Source organism: Channa argus, chromosome 8 (genome assembly GCF_033026475.1).
Source record: "Channa argus isolate prfri chromosome 8, Channa argus male v1.0, whole genome shotgun sequence".
NCBI classification, from domain to species: domain Eukaryota; kingdom Metazoa; phylum Chordata; class Actinopteri; order Anabantiformes; family Channidae; genus Channa; species Channa argus.
In genome coordinates this window covers 2202098-2224820 of record NC_090204.1, presented here as the reverse complement: position 1 = coordinate 2224820, position 22723 = coordinate 2202098, and the positions used below count along the sequence as shown (strand labels likewise).

The following is a 22723-nucleotide window of genomic DNA, read 5'->3' as shown; positions in this document are numbered from 1 at the left end:
TGTTTGGAGCTCAGTTAGCAAAAGAAAAAAAAAAAAAGGGGGCCTCTCTTAATTTAGTCCTTACTGTATTTGTCATGCACTGTTGTCTGGGGCAAATGCAATCAGTGACTAAATAGATTAGCTGCAGAATGTGCAAGTCAAACAACAACTTTGTGTTCCAAGCTCCCAAAGGAGAAAGCTGGAAATGAAAATAATGACATCACAAGTTACATTATGACTCAGTGAGGTGGATGAGCATTTGCTTGAAAGTCAATAAATGAGTCATGATTTGGATACGAGCCTTGTGATATGAGGATACATATGTCAGAGCAGAAAAAAAAAGATACAAATTTGTCACATACCTAAAGACTTAAGTGGTCAGAAAGATTTGGGGCAGATGGACTAATCAGCACAAGCCTGAGCTGGCATAAAGAGAGGCTGCTTTACCATCAGCCTTTGGCCTCTTTTTCTCGTACTATAATCACAAACCTTGCGATCTACTCCAAGACACGATGCTTACAGTCGTCTCCAAGGAGCCCTAATCAAAAGCAAAAATGCGAGTGTGGAGGGGGAGGAGGTGAGGACTCATGCAATACACTCATCTTAGCGGTTTCCCTCTGAAAACCTCCAGCCAGAGGTCCACATGGTCTGTATCATTTATGAGCTCACCAGAGACGAGTCATGACTTCACCGCAACAGAGCCAAAGCCTAACACATCATTATTACAGCTCGTTGTTTTAAGCCAATTCCATACAGGAGGTATCCCCACTTTACCCGCACATAAACTATGTCATAACGGCAAATCAATTCTGAAAAAACACACGCACAAGTTTTAGGAATAAAATGGAAATTTATTGGACAGAGTATGTATACAAATATCATGCGTATTTAGAGCGTATAAAAGTTTTAAAAACAAGAGAAAGACGAACGGCTAACCAAAAGCTTTACACGCTCACCGTGCCCCAAAAAACAGCATTCTGGGAAAAGATCTAACTCTTCATTGTTTAACTGGACAGTTGAACAATTAAATGTGAATTGCAATAAAACCACATTGGAACCCCAAAGCATAAAACCGCGGTATGATCTACAAACATTTAGACTTTTAACCTTTAAAATCACAAATAAGAAAACACACAGACACACACACACAGACACACACAAACAAAAAAAACACATTCATAGAAAAACATGAGGTAGTTACATGGTTAAAAAAAGTATAATGAGTTATATGGATTTGTGCTTCAATTAGTGTTTTTTTTTTTTTTAGACCAGCAACTATGAATCATATATATGATATATATATAGTGGAATTTTGTTTATCCTACTTTAGCACAAGTTTTGTGACCATATTCATCGTGTGTTAATAGCCTATAGCTACCCATGTTTATTTATGGTTATGAGGAAGAAAAGGGGCTGTAGCTTTTCCCAAGGAGAAGAAGGAGAAACGTTGATGTTTGAACAGCAGCTCTGAATTGTATTGTTAGTTTGAGTGAAATAATATCCCCAAATTATCTCAAATGAGAAAATTAGATCCAGAACATAACTATAGGCTCTGCCTTTTCACAACATGACACCAAGGGGTGGAGGGGATAATTACATATGGGTACAGATGGATTTGCCACAGTCGATAAGAGAAACCACAAACTAAAGGAATGTCAAAAAAGCCTTAATCCCACAATGACCGCTGATTATAGGTTGTGCCACATTTCCACTTTGACATAGATCTTTCACTAAGAGCAAACTGCAAGACAGTGGGATACAGTGTTTTTGTTCACAATGCTGCTTGTCGACAGTGACAGTACTCTGCATATCACTGCCACGAATCTTATTTACTGTATCACTACAACAAGAACTACACTGTGTAAAGGTTTCAACTGTGTTTTGGCCTGAACAATACTTGGCATGAAGCCTGACAAAACAAACACTCTCTAATGTTGCACCAAAACCCAAGTGGTTCTAATATAACCTAATAACAATTATTTCTCAAGAGTTATTGAAAACACTTGAGTTTCCAGAAACAAAATCACAGAATGATGGATTTTCTCCTTTCTAACTGAAAACATGGACAATGTTTAATAGTCAATGCTACCAATTATCTTCACTGACAGGAAACTGATATTTAAGATATTATAAGGTAAAATTTGATTTTGAAATCATTTTAGGAAACACATCATTTATGAAAAAAAGAGCAGTTAAGCTGCAGCAGCTACAGTAACGAGTCCTTATTGCCAACTAAGAAAATAAACATTCCACTCAATAATTAGATGAAATACTACATAAAGGTTTAAACAAAACATCCGAGTTGTATTACATGTACAGAAGAAATAACCTGCTGGTAATAAATTGTAGTATTCATGTATAACATTCATACATGTTTTATGACACTTTTTTTTTAAAAAACAAAATTGGCATAAAATCTTACAGGTAAAAAAATGACACTCAATAAGATCAATATATTTTGTAATTACTTATCATAAAGTGTTGATAGTTGTTTTTTTTTTTTAACTTTGCACATATATTTAAATTTATCTGCCAAAGTGTCATAAAACATGCCAAGATGCTTTAGGAATAATAAACTCCTACACAAATGTGTTATGTATGAGCACATCCACATTCACAGTATTCACACACAACCATAGAAGACAATAAATTTCTCTTGGTAAATATATTCCAAAATATAATTTTATACACAAATATATCTATCTATATATATATATATATACTCTGTTCCCTCTGTAAAAAGCTGTATACATGTTTACACACGAAAAGAAAAGAAAAGAAAAGCAAGATCTTTACATTCTGTTTATCTTTACCGGAGACATGGTTAAAATGTTAAAGGAAACTTCCCTTCCCGAGATCAAAGATCTCAGTTAGTCCCACGCACGGTCTGATAAAAGCACGTACACATTATATATAAGTAAGCAAACATTCATCTTATTCTGAGACGGTGGGGTAGGCGTGGCGTTGTATTGTGAAGAAAATACATGTATGCTCATGTAGAATGAGCTTCAGCTACAGCTTATTTGACACACTGGCAGTGCCAAGATTTGTATAATACAACTGGTATAAGGAAAGCCATTCACTATACATTTCATTTTATGAAGAAACAAAACTACTCTTTCTTAGATGCTGTGTGATAAAAGGACAGTTAGTGAATGCCATCATTGCAAGTAAGGAAATGCTCAAAGGAAATATCACAATTCAAGTGACATAATATTAGTAATTGTTGAAGGTAATTGTCAAGGGACGAACAATTTGGCTTTATACAGATTGTAAAATGATACTTTTGGATTATGGGGTATTACAAAATACTGACAACAATCTTTAGTAGCTGTCCTGGTGAAGGCACAAATAATTCTGAAGTAATGTTCTTCAATTTCTTTAGTCAAATCTGACATTCAATGCTGCCATTTGATCACTTGACAATGACAAACCACACGAATCTGACTGGTCGTGTCTGGTACAAAAGACTCATTTTGGCCACACACTCTGCCTAACGTTTTACAGTATTTACAATATTTACAAAAATATACAGGTCTTAAAGATGGATACCACTTTTATGTTTGTAGTTAGCATGTCTTAGCATAAAGACTGGATTAGCGTGCAATTCATAGAGGGACAAGTCCTAAAACACAATTACTGTCATGTTTATGTCTGTGTGTGTACAGATTCATCAGACAAGATATAACATGTTGGCTACATTAGTGTGCAATTGGTGCACATACTTTTAGGCTTTAGAGACAACTACCAACTCTTTGAAAACTCAAAAACATGAATCCAGCTTGCGTATTTGTTTAAACCATACACAGAAATGTGAATGCAAAATTTGGTGTCCCTCCAGTCTTCATGCTAAGCTATAGAGGAAAATCCTCTCATTTTCAGAACTGCACAAGAGAAGGATCAATGTATCCATCTAACTTTTCGATACAAATGAAGATATTCCCCACAATAATACGACAACTGGCAGGGGAACCTATAATACCCCTGTGAAGTTGTGCAACCTCGACAGTTGGGCGCAAAAGTTTTTTATCCACTTATTTTAAAATGACAGGATAGAAGAAAATATTTTTTCATCAACATATAATTTAATGCGCACTCAGCTAATACAAATCTTTCTCATTAGAAATGTATAAAATTTAGGTTTTTATTAATTTATAAAAGGAGATACAAACTTTAGAATTATAATTTTGACCATTTTTGTTACCTTTGACGGTAAAAGCATTTGTACCAGTTGAATGTGCCTAATTATGATTTTATGCCCTTTCATTGAAAGGGGATGCAAACCTAACCCCTAACCTAAAATTATAACAATGCACATTCACCTAGTACAAATGTTCCTTCTCCATCAGAAGTAACAACCATGCTGAAGAAGAAATTAGTCTAAAATGATGAAATTACACACTGTAAGTGCAAATGTTTACACTACTGTCAATAAAATAAAATAAAAAAATTCTTTGTTATACATTGTTTGTCATTTCAAAATAAGGGCATGTAAACTTTTGCACCACAACTGTATGAAATTGAGACTAAAACCTAAAACCAAAATGCATTGGATCGCTTCTATATAGGAAGCACTCTTAAAATATTTTTTACCAAGCCCTGTGTATAAATCCATTATGAGAGAAGAGTGGGTAAAATCAGTATGTTAGCATGTTGTGTAACATGCCATTCACATTTTACTTTCACATTGTTTGGCAATCTACTGCATACATTCAATAACTAAACGGTTTTATATTTTAAAGTTATAATCTCTCGCTTTGTGTCAAGATAATGACATCTGTTTGTACTGTGAATTTATCTGCATATTAATAGTGGTTTCTTTGCTCCTTTGCCATCTTGGTGGTTGCTTGTCACAAAGTAACATGTTACAGTGCAGCTATCATCACTTCTACTGATATCACTGCAATTGTTTTCCCTTGCTGTTGGAGTCCACCTGCTTGTTACAAAAAGCCATGTAAGGTCAAAACAAAAGGCTCGGTTGTTGGCAGAAAAAACAGCATTTGGATTAGAAGGACATGCCTGGTGTAAACTCACATTTGTTTCTCATAGATTTGTTTTTCTGCTAGATATGGGGTAAGGCTGCCAAGGCTGCAAATCACAACCGTTACACGTCGAGACAGAACATTTGTCTGCACACACTTCACAAGTGGCACAAAGGACACAAATGAGAGTTAAAGGTGGCATTGTGTGTTTTCTTCTTTTACTATATATGTATATATATATTCCCCTTTTCTCTTATCCCCAACGAAATGTCTTTCATGGAAGGAAATTGACAAACCAGTCCCTGCGAAGCATCAGGCCCTTTCCTGAGTGGCGGCAGGCCTGTGCATTCCCTGAGGCATGTCCTGGGCTACGCTGTGCTGCTGCTGGAGCAGGGTGTACTCTGTGTGCTGCCAATACTGTGGGCCGCGCTGCTGTTCTCCGAGGCAGGTTGAGACTTCTGGACCTGCTGTGTGCCAGCTGTATCACCTAGACATAGTGCAGGAGAGGGAATGGAAGGCACAGAAGAGCGAAGACTATTTTTATACTGTATGTGCATATAAAAATTGCAAAAAGCGAGACATATGAAGCAACATTACAAACCAATTTGTTTGGGCCTCCATTGTATTTTCTGTGCGCTTACATTTGGAAGAAAAAACGTAATGTTGATCTTCTTCAGTTTACTATCACTGTCACTTCTTGACATAAACCATTTAAACTATAAATCTTTATTACAGTGCTTTGTGCAAAGATAACCCAAGCAAAAATAAGTACTCTATTTTTATTTTAGTTTTTTTTTTTCAGTACAAAGCAACTGACAAATGTGCAGTCATGAAAAAAAAAAGAAGTCTGGACTTGATTTGCCATAACTTTTACCATCTTCAAGCATAACAAGTCACAGATTTACCAAATGTTTTCAAGTGCTAAGGCCCAAAAGATGTCACCTCCAAAAGCTTACAACAACCAGTCACATCCTCTTTGAAGATGATATTGTGTACAAAAAGAGATGAGGAGGTTTCCCGTACATGGGTTTCATTCTTTTGTTATCTGGAATCAATTAGCCTGGCTTTAGTAGATAAAGCAGAGCAAACACAACACAGGACCTTCTGAATGGAGCTCAAACCACTGACTGATTTATTGTTCTATGTCTAAATAAGCATTTCATTTTGTACACTCTCAGGATCCGATGCTTAAATGAAGGGGCAAATAAAACATTTGTTTACTATAACTTCTCTGAAAGACAGTAAACAGCACTTGAAATAAGGCCATGTCTGTGTTTAATTTGAATGTTTGGCACAGATATTACTGTTCACTGGTTGGTTCATAGCTTTTTCCCTTTCAGAAAAGTAAAGAAGCACAATGAACCTGAACTATCGTAGACAACACTTTTTCTATTAATACTTGAGTGTATGCTTAAAGAACTGTATGTAAGGTTGTAATGTATATGTAATTACTCCCTGCTCTTTCCCCCGTGTGTTCCGCTGATGTTTAACAGAGCAGAACTGCCAGCAGTCTGTCCCTCACAGGACCAAGCGCCCTACTAAACAAAGGGACTTGGATTCACCTCATCTGTGTGAGGAAATATATATTCCCAAGTCCAATATTATCTTTCTTGATAGGAGAGATAAAGGCTGTTTTTAGGACACACTGTGTATGAAAACTCTATACACAGCTGTTGTAACAGATGTGTGACTCAGGGACATTTCGCCTTAACTTCTGGATGAGGATTCGGGAAATGTGTAAGCATAATCTCAGTATCTCTTAAATAACAGTCCAGTTAACATTTCAAACTTAGAAAGTGTTAAACAAGCATCTTTGTGTGTAGACATTTTCTAGTCAGCACTGAACCCCAAAGCACAGCTGAGGCTGATGGGAATGGTTTCTGTTCTGCAGCTAATCGATATAAAAGCACTGCTCACTACACACATTCACATTTTGATCTGATGGTCAAAACAACTTATGGCAGCGTTAGAGGAAGCAATAAGGGATTGACAAAGGCATTAGTATTCATCCTCTGCACGTATGTCTGCATAGGATTTCAAGTCAACCCATCCAGCCAGCGTGGCTGAAAAAGGATGCTGGTGTGTACTTTTCTCTACACAGCTTATCTTGCTATTGTGTAGTGTGTGTGATCACCGGTATTTTCTAATCTTGTACCATATGTTCAGCTTTCAGAGCAGATAATGTGTGAAATGTCTTCCTCTTGTGAGTGCTTCAACCTGTTTTTACAATTGGTTTGAATTCTTCATCTGTGTGTTTTGCTTCTTGGCAGAGGAAACTACAGTACTGGCAGAATGCAGACACGTTAAACTGTATGTGCCAACATAATGAACAAAATGGAAAGCGATTGCCTTATATAGAGTTAAACTGGTTGTAACAACCCCAAATATATTTATAAATCTATGTCATTTATAAAATAAAAAAGTATTAGCAGGTTATTAATACTGTCCTCAGAGCCTTCATCCATCATTTGTAACCTTTTATCCTGTGTAGGATCACAAGGGGCTTGAGCCTATCCAAGCTGTCACAGGACTAGAGGTTTTGTCTGTCTGGGTATGTCTCTCTGTGATGGCTCTGAGACAACCATTTACACCTACAGGCAATTAGAGTCAACAATTAACCTAACATGCATGTTGCGGGAAGACGATTTCCGGAGAAAACCCACGTAAGCACTGAACATGCAAAGGCGCTGGCCAGGGATCCAAACCAGCGACCTTCTAGATGTGAGCCAGCAGCACTAACCGCTCCACCACCCTGCTGCCCCTATAAATACTGCCACTGTTACCAAGAAAGTTTCTGCCTCGGTCACGTGTCACTTTTTCATAATTACTATTCTTACACCTGTTCTTTATACATGTCCACTTTTGACATTTAATATCTCTGGAAAAATGGCCAGTTCTTAGGAAACTCATAAAGCTTAAATAAAGGCACTTTCTGAAGGGGAGCCAATGCCAATATTGTGATAAAGATAAGAGCACTAAAACATGACAGCTGATCTTTCCTGCTGAATGAAATGCTGCTCAGCAAACACTTTAAAAGGTGACTCAGACTGCAGTTTTTAAAGAGTTTGTAAAACTTTAACAGTTATGAGAAGTCTCTGTATCATGGCTAAGTTCAAAGCTATCAGGACAAAATGATGCACTACGCAATGATGAACTCCTTCCCAACAGCAGAAATTCAAACACTCACGTTGTGTTTTTTTGAATGCCTCAACTTCTAAACTCAAACGTCATGACCTCATTTATGAAAGACATCTATGAAGAACACATAAGAGATAGGGCAACGGGTCAACGGCATAGCGGATCACCAGTGAAACACTGAGGCCAACAAGAACAGGGCAGCTCTAGCTCAGTGGGCTTGCAGGGAGTGCACTTCCTCTCTGGGGTGAGCTGGGGTCGGCAGGCTGGGGATGATGGGGAAGGTCTTGGCATCTAATGGACAGATTGTGTGTCTTTTCCTGTGAGCACCCGCTGAAACTCAACAAGGGGAATTTCCAACTTGTCTCCAGCCATTGTACTGAGAATATTCGCTGACCACTCCACAGCCCCCCCAAAACACTCAAAGGCAGGAAGGAGAAGAGCTCTTGCTGCTGACCAACAGGATATATTTACAGTAGAGGAGTCAATATGTTATTGTGAACTGGCCTCTGTCAGCAGCAGGATGTTTGGCAATTTCAGGAGCACATTTCTGGCACTGAGATGCTTGGACATTCCTTTGCATCTTATCTTTTCATTGATGCAGTGAGGAAAGCTGGGACCGTGGAGCAGTAGGTAAAGGACTTACCTGTGTGTGAGTAGATAAACCACAGGGCCCCAGTCAACAGAGCCCCAATTACAAAGGCCGCAAAGGCGATGCCCACCACTATTGGAGTGTCCAAGGAGTCTAGGGAAAAAGGCAGAACAAGGTGCATTCATGTTAAAATGATGAAATCAACATACTATATGTAAAACCTATATGTAAAACACAATTAAGGAAAGGAGTAGTGTAGTTTTAATATCAAGTATAAATAAATATATTTCCGATTACTTCAGTGTTTTATGGTGCATTTTAGCCAATACCAGAGAAATTAAAGGAAAAAGGGAGAGGATGTATTTTTCAAAAGCCTGTTTAACTTTCCTGTGTTTCCCCTGTTGACTTTCACAGTGAAGCTGTCACCTTTTACTGCTACTTACATTAGCAAGTTCAACAACTGCTACCAGACTTGACCAGTTGGCCCCTGAGTTATGGCAACAACAATGCTAAGGTAAATTTTAACTCACCAGCCACAGTCTGCTTCTGTAAATAACACAGAGCATTGACGTATTATTAGCTCTCTCATTACATCCATGACACAGTCATTTTCTTTATTTTGTTAAAACACATGTTCCCTAGCTAGATGATTTGTGTCTGCAGGATAATTAGATGGCATCAAGGTTAAGAGCTAGTGTTAACAACAGAAATTAGCTGTATGGTTAATTTAGAGTTAAAAAAAAAGTTCTGAAAAAAAAAAAAAAAAAAAAAGACAAAATCCTTTTGCCCAATTTTTCAGTTTTTTGTTTGTTCAAAAAGTTGGAAATATCCAATAAATTTCGTTCCACTTCATGATTGTTGATTCACTTGTTGTTGATTCTTCACAAAAAATTACAGTTTCATATCTTTATGTTTGAAGCCTGAAATGTGGCAAAAGGTCGCAAAGTTCAAGGGGGCCGAATACTTTCGCAAGGCACTGTATTTACTGGCTGTTACATATCATAAGGGCGCAGACAAACTGGTCAACCTTGGATGCAAGTTTTCAACTTTTTCCTGGACTCCTGTATTTTTAATTTCTAGGGCTTAGCACCTAGACTAATAACTTTCCCTAACCCTAACCATTAGACTGGTCTGCCTGATTCTAATCACTTTTGTCTTAAGGTACATCTTCAAAAATGATCAACTTCTGACTAATACCTAAAACGTCCTGCCACCATTTTTGTCTGCAGATAATCTTGTAAAGTATTTAATGGCTATATAATAAATATAACTCAATTAGTATTCTTTTTACGTGCAAGTATCGACGTCCGTGGAACTCCATAAAGATCATACATTGAATTTGTATGAAAATATAGGATGAAAAAGGTGAGTAAAAACAAATAGTGAGATTAACACAAAATAAAAATTTTGTCAGGACAACTTACTATTAACACCAGGCTCCAGTGGGGTATGGGCTGTTTTGCGGGTAGGAGGAACTGCAAAATAAATTTTATTTTAATATAGAGTATGTTTTACAATTTTAAATAATCAAAACGTAACACAAGACACGCTCAGAGTTAGCATGTCAGCCGCAGGCCAGAGGATACGTGGATTGCTGATATTGCAGTGTGCTGATAAGTAGTTCTCTGTGGAATATGATACAGAAACCTGAACCAGAAAAATGCTGAAAGAGCAGCTATTCTGTAAGCTGACAGTGTCCTAAAGGATGACCAGTTCTGCTTATTCATTTATTTCAAGCCATCTGGACTCTTTTCAAACGTGAAATTAGCTGTAATGATGTCTTAACAAACAACACAAAGGCGCTTGTGTATGAGCGGACTCAAAAAGTGAGTCCGGTCCGTGTCCAAGACTCCAGCACAATGGGCGCTATTCTTGGAAAGAACACCTCTGAGTTTTCATCTCGCATAATAGATGATGACAGGCCATCACAGAAGATTTTAATTTCAGAGGGGATGATGGCCAGAGGACGTCCTCTCTGCCACCCTCCACCCCCATCCTACTGCTCATTTTATCTGTCCCTTGTAGCGTGTGATGCTAAAAATGTAAAAAGCATTCAGTTACACTTTCAGACCCATAAGCAGAAGATAAATGATAAATAAACTAAACTAAACACATAATTGTAATTCTTTTCTTGTAAAAATGATGTGAAAACTCAATGTACCGTTTTGAATGTTGCCTTGATGTCAATGATGTCTAATACTGTGCTGAGAGGTTGTCAAGTCCTGACTTATCTTTTGCATTTAAGGAAACCAGATGGTGCTCTAGAAGTTAAATTCATCATTTGTTTAAGCAGTTCCCAAATTCAGAGCAGCAATATTATCTTATTATTTGTTTTGTTCAACTTTGATATCTCCTCACAGAGAGGGCTTCACATTTTTAAAACCAACTATATTTGAATTTGACAGTTCAAAGCTTGTTGCTGCTATGAGCTTGGGGCCATTAGCACATCATACACAATTGACAATATACAATATTTTACACTTGTATATATGAATATATACATAATTTGAAAAAAAACTTGAATACATTTGATGAAGCTATTATGTCATTATTAATGTATCCTTTTTTTTGACCGGGGGGGAGCTGGTGGCTCAGTGGTAGAGTTTTAGAATCCCACCCCACCCCACCAGTGAGTCCCCACCCAGCCAGGAAGGGCCACCTTGCTGCAGGTCCCAAGCCCGGACAAAAATGAGAGGGTTGCGGCAAGAAGGGCATCAGGATAAGAATTAAATGTAAAGTACTTGAAAGATGTTGAGTAAATACTTTATTAAACAGGTTCTAAGGTGATGCAGAAATCATCTACTTAGAAAGAAAGGGAAGCTGAAACGTCAACACGTTCACTCACAGGGTATATTTTCAACTTGTTTTCCTTTGCAGACTTGAAGTGTAATAGTACTGTACTATTTGTACTGGTATAATTATTCAATGGATGATGTAATGACATAATCTGCACTGCCAACCTCTCCAATAAATAATGCTGTTCAGCTTTTCCTGAACAATACTCGATCTATAAAAGAGAACTAAAATTTATGGATGTTGTGAAGTAGTAAATCTACTTTTGATGGCAGGGCTTTGAGGGCATTACGTTTTTCCATGCACTAAGTTGGCCACAAGTGGCCCTCTTTGATTTGTAGATCAAGTTCAGCACTTGGGATGCTGTCCAGTGCAGAACTGTGGCCTTTGAAAAGGCAGCTTATTTTGTTTGCCTTCCTAGCATAAGAGAATCCTTTGTGCTAGAAAACACGGCCTTTGAAATTGAGTTTTTTTCCCCTATGTTTATTGCATATCTATGTTTGCTTAATCTCCTCCATGGAAAATAAACCCACTGCACTGGCATGTTCTAGTGGGCAGTGCATCCTGTCCCTACTTTGGACTAGCTTAGCTTACTTCAGTCCTTACTGTGGATTTTTAGGTCTCCGTTCACCACTGTGTAGTGTGTTAAGCTTAAAACAATATCGATATTTGAATTGAAAATGAGAGAAATTACAGTACTGATTAGTCTATTCTTTCACTGTTTCATTGGTGAATAAAATAATGTGAGTCAATAAAGTTGACCCAAACTGACCACGGGTCTTTTGTTGAGGTCATTGCTCAGAGGGAATGACTTATAAAGCCCGGACAGTCCACTAGAAATGGGGCACTCATGATATCACCCCATCTCTGTTTAGGTCATAATTGGTCAAATTTGACGGTCGTGACCCCAGCGCCCCCCTGCAAGCCTGTCCCTCCCTCTATGAGACTCTATGATACAGCAAGTGAGTGAATGACTAAGCGAGTGATGATTGAGGGCCCCTAAGGATCTGGCATGATTCCAAAAGGCAAAGAGAAACCAACCCCTTCCCTCACACACTGTACACACATGCACACACTCCCTTCTCCACGTCTCTAGTGGAAAGGAAAGACCACAGTGAAGGACCTAAGTGAAAACAAGTGAAGCTTGGTGCTGTATGACTTCTTTTTTTCCCCCCACATATTCTTCATGGACTGGTCCAGAGCAAACGAACTGGGCCTTAGCGTCAGCACACTCCCCTTTACTGCATTCATTTATATGCTAGTATTTACATACGCCCAGAAACACACAGCTGTGTTGCAACGTTTAATGTAAACAGACATGTACACACACACTCACCAAATATGCACACACACACGCCTACATACACAATCAAACAACACACCACTCACACACCACATTTAACGATGACCAGATGTAGGGGGATGTAATGTGCAGTGTTTTGTGGTGTGCTGTAATCTCAAAGTACCGGACTGAGCTTTCTCTGGCGTCCTCACCCTCCAATCTTTTTTCCTTTACTCCATATTTCTTATCACACTCACAGTCGGGGAAATCAGACCTTTAAACATACTGTAACTAGCACAAGGTCTAAGTAGATGTAGCTGTGTACTATGTTGTCTTCTGTTCACACTAACCTGTTATATCTGTTTGACCAGATCCATCAACCACAACCAGCGGCTTGGTAGATGTCTTGCTGTTCATCATCATCTTAACAATATTATCCACACTGACAGATTCACAGGTCTCACCAGGTTGTAAGCACTGTGTGGGAAACATTTGAAGAAATAAGACAATTAATAACTTTTAAAATTATAACATTAGCTGTTAGGAAATCCAACATACCACTCTTTAAAAATCTTCTACAAAAAGGGTTTTGTGAAGCAAAAGCAAACATTTACAATTCTGAGCCTTATGTAAATGCCTTCTGTCTACCCACAAGAATTAACTTATAAATTAAACAAATGACTCCCTCATTAGCTTCACACTGACCCGGATCACGATCAGAGAACAACAATTAGCTTCACAATCACAAGTCAGCATCAGGCCACTGGTCTAGAATGACTCTTTCCAGGTGAAAAGCACATAACCAGAGGAAAGAGCCTGCTAGAGATTATAGGAGTTGGACAGAACACACGGTAAAAGAAAAGTGGAAATGATGTCTAAGATGGACGCTTATTTTGTTCTCCAGCTGGATACTTGGCAAAACTTGCACTGATCCATGTTTCGTGCTTAGTAGTAGGTCTGGGCCAGCCAGAGTAAAGATGCTGCTCTAAAATGTGCTCCTTCTTAAACAAACTCTACAGATGCTACGTGGCTCCAGACACGGAAACAACCTTTATGGCTTGTACCTTACAAGCATTAAAGGGGAAAAAGAATGAAAGTCACTTGGAGAAGATTATACTGCATACCTGAGGTAGTTCATTGTAGCTGTGAGATTTCTTGGAACACTGTGACATCTCACAGTGCAGGAAAAGTAGGGACATGCTAAACCTGGTGTTAAAGTTGAAGCTGAAACTTTTTTTGTTGTGTGGGAAGCCCCTCTGAGGATAGAATATGACAGAGTCATCTTTCGGGCATATCGTCTCAATGAGAGTGTAATCTGAGGGTGTGTTGGGGTTGGAGTTAGGAGAAATAAGGCACGATGTGATGGTGAACCCCAGATCTGGATTTGATGCGGTCGATGTGACCTGGAGAACATAAGAGAGAAGAAAAAGATGCATTCTTCAAGTGCCGGGGTAATTTGTCATGACAAGAACATTACTCATTTATGTCTGCTATTGCTTTTTTTCAAGTCAGTGTTAGACAGTTCTGATTCATAACCCTCTGGTAAATATGAAGCTACAGCCAGTATTAAGCTTAGCTTGGTATTAGGATTTAAAAAAGGGGAAAACAACAAGTCAATAAAACTCCATAAAGTCATTGCTTTGGGTAAAACCATAGTCTAGCAGATATTTCCTATAAATAAACCCAGTTAAACCACAATTTGACATTTTTTCCAGTTTGGTTTTTCTATGGATTAAGCTTGACTAAAGTCACATTTTGTTCTTTTTGTAGTAATAATAATGTCAACATGCTTTTGAAAAATGTTGTGTTAAGAGATTTTTTATGAAAGCAAGAAATCAAAAGTGTTGAATTAACAGCAGCTCTCAGTGTTATGACATTTGGCATAAAAGAAAATTATCAATAATGCTAAACTAGCTGTACCATCAATAAACCAAAGAATACAAAATAAACATTTCAGTCTAAGGATTCACATATATACAGTATACTGCAGATCATGGTAATGTTAACTGGACTTAAAAATTATATTATGTTAATTAGTTAATTAATCACAGCAGAAAAAAGCATTAATCTTCTCATGTAAAATATATAATATAACAAAACTAGGGAACTGGTTAATGTAAATACCTGAATCCACTCATTTCGACAAAGTCTTCAAGGGTCTTTTAGCTCTTTGGTTTGCGTTTTTTTATTCGAAACATTAATGTTAAGTTCACTTTTGGCCTTCTTATTTTCCTGTTTACAGCAATAGCAGGAAATTGAGTTGTTTTGAACAAAGGAAAATGTATGCTAGCGATCAATCAGCAACAACTCAACACCAGACAGATGAAGCTTTAAACATAGTGAAGCATTTAACAGCTAAGCACCCACATTTTTTCCTCTGCAACTGGTGAAAACCAGACCAGAGCTGAGTGATTGTTGATCTTTTGATCATCAGCATGACTGCAAATGACTGCTGGAAGTGTAACTATGCAACTTTAACACTTTAAATAAAAGCAACTGCACCTAAGACCCCAAGATTTCACTGCTAAACCACTGGGGCCAAAACTAACAGAAAGTTAGGAATCAATGCAAAAAAACGTTAAGTTATTACTGATAACTGGAAATATGTGAATCATGTTCATCCCTGGTCAACCATTAGTCAATATGTAGCTCCCAATGTGAGCATCTGGAAACCACACCAAGGACCACCGTCTAGATATTGACACAAGACAGAAACTCAAACAAATTTCTACAAGTAGTATTTCAGTCCCAGTTTGGATGGTAGTAACATCTTTCCATGCATAACCACAAGACAGTCCCTTGAGTTATTATTCCTCCGCTTTCCCCCACTTGAATTGTCAGTTAAGACACAGACACATAAAAAGATTATTTAAATCATACGGCTCAATACTTAAAATCTAAAACAGATCATAAGTTAATTGTACACATATTTACAACTAAATAAAATACTGTATGAATAACAGCTGGTGCACAAAAAGTATGAACAAAAAGCCACTCTTTAAGTATCAAAGTACACTTGTCCACCATTTCACCAGGCCTCAGGTCAAGTCTCAGCACAGTGTGAGTTCTGACGGGAAAGTTGCGCCACAGCCTCATACACAGAAATCTCTTTGTAACCTGCTGGCTCTGCGTCCAAACTGTCAGCGAAGCATCTCCCACTGATATCACCATAAATCATATGTTCAAAGGACCTCAGAGTATGAATCTTTGCCATGTCTTACATGACCTCCATGGTCACTGTTGCATAACAAAGATTTGGAGCCGCACAGGCACAAAGACAGGAGAACCAATTAATGTGAGGAATGAAAGTAAGTGTTAGCTTTTTAGCCTCTATCAGATACATTTCAAATTGACCTCGCGAATTCCACAATAACAGATCAAAGCAGAAAGAGCTAAATCCCCAGATGTAGAGCACAGAGCAGAGCTTTCTTTGGTCAAATGAAAGATTCACTTTAGACACAAAAACACCAGTTATGTAAGATAACGCTGCATTAATATGCAAAAGCACACATGATACCTAAACAAGAATGAATAGATCACAAATGTAAAATATACCTCCACAAAGACTTGTTGATTCTGTGCAACAGTGTAGAAGGCCTGGCGTGAAGGGCCATGTGGTAATGTGTTGTATAACTCCATACTGAACGTCATGTTGTTGACTGGTGGCCTGGCTGGTGGTCCCGGTACAATACTGGGAAGTATGTCTGGCATTTTCAGGTTCTTTCTATATGTGCAATTGAACTAGGAGAGAATAAGACAAAGCCAACACAAATATCAGCAGTGAGGTGACATTGGATTACATTACTGGATAAGTGTTTCCCAGTGTTTCAAGATGAACCAGAAAACAGGGAAGGGACCTAAGAGATGCCTTATAAACAAGAACAATGAGTGGGACACAAAGTAAGAGAAACTACAAAATGAAAAATGTCAGGTCAAGTACAAAAAAGACACAGTGGAAAGAAGGAGAGGTTTCAGCCAACTGAGACTTAACTAGCACCAAGGGACTCTGGGAAATGGAGTCTTTTCCAACTGTGTTTGATTTACATTGATATGTATATGCTCAATGGTCTTAACTTGTCAACTTTCACACTGCAGAACTGCAAGGGTTAGAGAAAGAACCACTGTCTTACCATGAAAAGTGTCTGCTCCTCTGCAACCCTCCGGAGCAGCACATCTCCCGATTCCAGATGCTCAAAATCAAGCGGCCTACCACTTCCATCCTTTGTCTCAGTGCGACTTATCACCACCTGTGATCCACAGAGTTGTCTGTTACATACAAAACTTAAGCCACATCAGTTACTAAGTGAAATAAAAGCAGTCACAAAACTAATTTCCAGAGCTTTTTTCTAATTATGTTGCAAGTAGTGCTGCTTAAATCCAGCAGAGATTGGAGTCTTTGGGATCAGTCACCAAAACATTCTGTGAGCAAAGAATTAGATTCAAAAGGTGGGAATGTCCTTTAGGTTCAGCACTGGGACTCTGTGGACAAAAACATTTCTTCTAATTTTAAATAAAATGTTGCAAAGCAATAGGAAAATCTTAGTGACAGTTTTCTAAACCAAATGCTAGCTGCCCTGGTCTGTTGGTGCCACTGATATATTAAATAAAGAGGAGAAACAACTGCCAAAAATGCTTATCTTTGTTGTGTGGGGACCCAGACAATGAAAATTAATCTCTTTTGACCAGGGGTCAGCAGTTTTCCCTGCATCCAAGTGCTAAGACAAAGGACGACCTTGGACATATGCCCAGGTTTTCAATTTCTATCGGGCGGAAAATGAACTGTTCAAAAGTTTGCCCACAAAGGATTTCAAAAGGTCGGGTAGGAACGGATTCCTCTTTGCTTGTTCGAAAAAACATGAATGAATGAATGCATTCCATAATTATGAAGATAATTGGACATGTCACATATAAACCCCTAAAAAGCAAGTGTTCACCATTACATGAAAAAGAACTATAACGTTAAACAGAAATTGAATTACCCCACTTTTTTGTGTAAAGAGATTTAAAACAGAATAGCTCTAGTGGATGCTTTTTCTTTTTTCTATTCATCCACAAAAGAGGATAAAATCATTGTTGGCCATATTTGTGGAAACTGAGTGTGGAAACTGAGTGTAGACATCAAGCTTTCGCCTGGACATTTTCCATAGCACCAGCTGACTGACATTTGAGCACTAGTGTTCCCAGCTGATGATCTTGACAAATATCAACAATGAATCAAAAATACATATTAAATCGATGAACACAACATTAGGAACACATTCTTTAGATTGATATTACAAATAGGGCTCTGACAGACCCATGGTTCAGTTTAATGAATTCTTTAAACTACAAAATAACGATAGCCATTCTACTCACAGAGTTTAAGTAAATGGCCACTGAGCTGCCTTGGATGGGAAATGATGCGGTCTGACAGCCAGTGGGAGGAGTCTCCAGTATATGGTGGGTGGCATTGACTGTTGCTTTGCATTTTGGGTCTTTGAGTGTGAGGTTGGCATGAGTAAGCCCGTTTTCCTGGGGGAAAAAAGATCAGAAGCTTTTCTTTTAATAACCAATTTTTAGCGAAACTGTGAAAAAAAACAAGGAAAATGTCAAATCCATTGTGTGAGAGTTCTCCGAAATAAACAAACCACACAAGGTGGTCTAGTTCCAGCTCCTTTTAATTACAGCCTATGCCAGTTTCCATTCTGTGATGTGGGCTGACTTAGCTGTCCCCATTCACAGACGTCAAATGTTGGAGGCAGTACTACTTGCTTCACTGGCAGCCTGTGTAATTCAGGGAAACTGGCATAAAACCAACCACATAATGGCAGCATTTGTTGTTTTACACTTTTAAGTCTCCTTTTCTAGACCTGAAACTTCCTATAACCACTTGTATGTTAGCCTAGACAACAACCTTGCATCATGCAGTTTTGTTTTGGAATTTTCTTTGTATTGCATTTTCAAATTCTAATGCAGAAAACATTTATTCATCCTGTTAATTAGCCCAGATGATAGTGTTGTCATTAAATTTCTTTGTCACATCAAGTCCGGGTTGTGTGATAAACAAAATGTGACTGATCTGGCTGAGAACAGTTTTAGATGTATGATTTCAATGACACTTGATGTCATTAATGACACTGGATTAAGTTTGGAAAGAAAAAGACTAAAGTTGATCAGACTAAGGAAAAGTAAAAAGTACTTACTTTATACAATTAACTGAGTGACAGATGAATTAGTAAATTTCTTAAATTTTTTTCCAATTTTCCCTAATACCTATTTTTACATCTTCTTTTAAAGTAATAAAATGCAAGTCATAAAAAAAGTATTTTCACTAAAACATTTATTTCTCACTAGAGCTTTAGATATTAGTTTATCTGCTTGCTCCTGTCAATTTCACTACCGTATAAAATTAATTCTTCGGATATTGTTTAGCTTAGTAGAAAAGCATTTTGAGTAAACAGAAACTAAGCTACAATGTATATGGAGTGAGTAACTGCGTCCCACTTTCATCCTAAGTAAAATCTTGGATTTATGTATTTTTGGAAAATTTGTGTCTAACGAAACTACACCTGCTATTTATCAAAAATATACATTAGTGGTTGCTATATATGCTTTATGCTGCCCCCTCACTTGTAGGCTCTCTTTGTCGATGCTGACCACCATCCTTGTGTCTTCACACTGCACACTATGCCTAACACTCGGAACCTCGTCAGGATCTCCAGTCTCCCCAATGTAATCTTCATTAAAGGGCCCAGGGCCTTCAGGGAAAAGGAAGGGCAGCCCAGAGGGCCGTGAAGCGGTTCCAGCTCCTGGAAGAGGACTGGAGTTACGCAGGATGGAAAGCTCTGGAGGCAATATACTGTCAAGAGGATCCACCACATCTGGAGGTAACACAGAGTTAGAACCTCATTAGTTAGTTTCAACAGACAGAAGAACTGCACAGGACAATAAAGCCATTTATTAGTTTTTTATTTTTCTGTAGTAGTTTCATGTCGTGCACAAAGGAGTGGAGAATTCAAACGATGTTTCCTCTATATACCTGGCTTTCTGATTCGGATATTGAAGTGGTTAGCCACGAGGGTGCTGGTGTAAGATGTGACTGGACTGTAGCCATGCTCCTCTGCCCAGCTGACCAGGGCTTGGGGCCCTGATGGCAAGTGCTGCTTGGGGGACTTTGACACTTGCATTAGTCTCTCAGTATTTGAACTTACACTTACAGTGTCAGAGGCCTGTGGACAAAAAAAAGCAGAAGTAGCTTTATCAGCTTTCACGTGTTGTGTTTAAAATCAAGAGTAGCTTCTAGAAGAGCATTTGCTTAAAAGTCAGCTCAAATGTGATTTACTGTTGAAGAATTATCACAGATTTTTAACATCTGTGTCAAGTGTGAATATGTCAGTGGGTGTGAGGTAATAGGCGGGCCACAGCTCAATTGATGCTGAGAAACTAACATGTCAGTTTGCTAGAAAAATTCATGTCCTGCCCTGCTGTATACCCTGCCTGTGTGAAGAAGGACTTCTTTTTCTTTCACAGCTATTTCCCACACTTTCATGTTCCTTGAGCAATGCTGTTAAAAACCCATGACAGGAGTTTCTGACAGAAGCGGGGCCTTTGTATCCCATAATATAGGTAATGTTCTCCCAAACACTTATTGCACAAGCACTGCGTCCTTTGTATTACTGTCAAGTAAACGTCAGCTATTTCTAACAAGACTAGACTGACTACAATGTGCAGTTGTTTGATAAAGAGGATAATATAGAGCAGCAGCTGACAGTAACTATACAGTAAAAGTAAATAAACAAAAAGTAATTTGAATCAAAAAAGTCTTAAAACTTAATTTACGCATTAATTTTAATATTTAAACACTTCAACAAACAAAATAAAATAAAAATTGATAAAACCTCCATCTATCCATTAACTGTAACAGTTTATCCTGTGTGGGGTAGCGGGGGGGCTGGAGCCTATCCTAGCTTTCATAAGAGGAGAGGCAGTGCACACTCTGGACAGGTCGCCAGTCAATCGCAGGGCCAATACAGAGACACATATGTAGACAACCATTCACACTCACCAACAGACAATGAACCCAGGGTAACACACATGTTTTTGGACTATTGAAGGAAACCGCAGTGCCCAGAAGAAACCCAAACAAGCATGTGGGGCAAAAAATTTCACAGGATTTTGGGAGCAGTAGCTACCTTCTCACCTTATGTTTGTGTAGAAACATATTTCTATCTTTAAATTTTCATCTAAAATCAGCATACTTTCTAGCACAATTGTTTGTGGTTTATCTGCCCCCAAATGGTCAAAAATGAATTATTCCAGCTTTAAAATTAAGTACTTTGTTTCCACAACAGTGACCGGGCACTTCCATCTAACCATTTGTAATGTTCTATTACGTTTCATAGACTTTTACCTGCCCTTGTGCTCACAAAACCTGACTAACTTAATGTACAGCTGTGACCAGGCAGCTGTACAAACACACCACGGTTGGCAAAAGTGCAGCGTCATGGATACAGCGGCCCAGTAGGAGTATCAGCATTACACAGAGGAAACATACTGTATTGTGGCTCTGCCCGTACACCTCCAATGAAATCCATATGGAGCAGAAGGACGCACACAAGACAAGAGCAAACAGATGGGTAGTATGGCTTAAACATAGACTGTGCACCACATTTCAAAAAACCCAGCAGAAACGGAATGTTTTTTAAAAAATGTACAATATTTGTGGGTTTCTTATCGTTTATAACTGAACTAAATTTTTGTTCCAGCAATAGGTTTTAAAACTCCATCCCTGGACCAGTTATAGCATTTGGACAGCAGCCAGTTTCACATCAACATGATCTACAGTTAAACTATTCTTCCTAAGTGTACATAGGTGTCATATTCTTAAATGTCCTAAGGGTCCTGAAAAAGTTGAGAAACACTAATGAAGATTTAATACCAAAACCATAGACTCATGTTCAGCATTGATATGTATGAAGCCATATTTCTAACCAAAAGGCAATCTGATATACTGCAGCAATTAGCCAGTGTTTATCTTTTGTGTGTGGCGAGGAGGTCCTAGCAGCTTGTAGCTAAAAAAAAAAAAAAGACGCTGAAGCAAGCACTGCTCATAATTCACATTGTAACTGATGAGAAGCAGTGCAGACTCTATTTGCAGCTAAAGTGCTGCACTAGGCCTGGCCCTGAAAATATGTGATACCACAACCACACTCCTGGCTCATGGCTCTCTGAATGTGATGACAATCCCTGGAGCTTCCGTGATGAAATTTCACAGTTCCCTCCTAACCTGATATCCCACCCTGTCCTTCAGTGGGGACATGGTGCAGCTTCAACACACACATCCAGGTGTGACAAATTCTTTGGTCAGTGGTGCAAAGTGATAACATTGCTGTCTATGACATGACTTGTAGCCCATAGTGATGTGTGATAAGACTATGTCAGATCTCAGTGTCGAAGTCTATAAGGGGATAAAAACACATCTCTGGGTGGGAAGCTTTTGTCCGTTGTCATGCAGCCAGCTTACCACCACATCCAGCTTGCCAACCATCCTGTGGGCTTTAATCACCCAGTTGACAGACTTAACACACTTAAGCAGCAAGACGACATCTCGACGCAGCAGGGCATCGTCCTCCAGAGGCCGCAGATCCACTATGACATCGACCTGAAAAGCACTGCAGATAGGGATAGAGGGGGAAAAAGAAATCTGGAGGGTTAGATCAATGTAGTGCTATTGTGCCTTCTGTGTCTGGCCAACAAATTAAAAAGCTGGATAGGCTCCCAGAAAAAAAGCAGACATATGCACTACAGAGCAGATAGCACTTGTGTAAGATACAGATACTACGAACACATTCCCAGATTTGTGGTCTTTTGGGCGTTCAAAGTAATTACTCCACTGGGGGAGTGAGGAGGTTATCTGGCAACCTGGGGTTTTGAGAGCAAGTTCTGAAATATCTTTCTTAAAAGAACCCGCCTTCATCTTAG

The 22723-nt window shown here is 38.6% G+C and overlaps 1 protein-coding gene across 2 annotated transcripts in view; it reads right to left on the bottom strand.

Annotated features, from left to right (window-relative positions):
* Positions 1-809: 809 nt before the first annotated feature.
* The window catches only part of tgfbr3 (transforming growth factor, beta receptor III), a 66282-nt gene continuing 44368 nt past the window's right edge, over positions 810-22723 (bottom strand). For both annotated transcript variants that reach the window (XM_067512709.1, XM_067512710.1), the window contains exons 7-17: positions 22266-22413; positions 19782-19971; positions 19373-19623; positions 18119-18274; positions 16894-17010; positions 16319-16504; positions 13888-14166; positions 13114-13240; positions 10113-10163; positions 8743-8841; positions 810-5448 (exon numbers count right to left, since the gene is read on the bottom strand). In XM_067512709.1, coding sequence (XP_067368810.1) covers positions 5330-5448; positions 8743-8841; positions 10113-10163; positions 13114-13240; positions 13888-14166; positions 16319-16504; positions 16894-17010; positions 18119-18274; positions 19373-19623; positions 19782-19971; positions 22266-22413 — 1723 coding nt within the window. In that variant the 3' untranslated portion in view covers positions 810-5329. The remainder of the gene's footprint in view (positions 5449-8742; positions 8842-10112; positions 10164-13113; positions 13241-13887; positions 14167-16318; positions 16505-16893; positions 17011-18118; positions 18275-19372; positions 19624-19781; positions 19972-22265; positions 22414-22723) is intronic.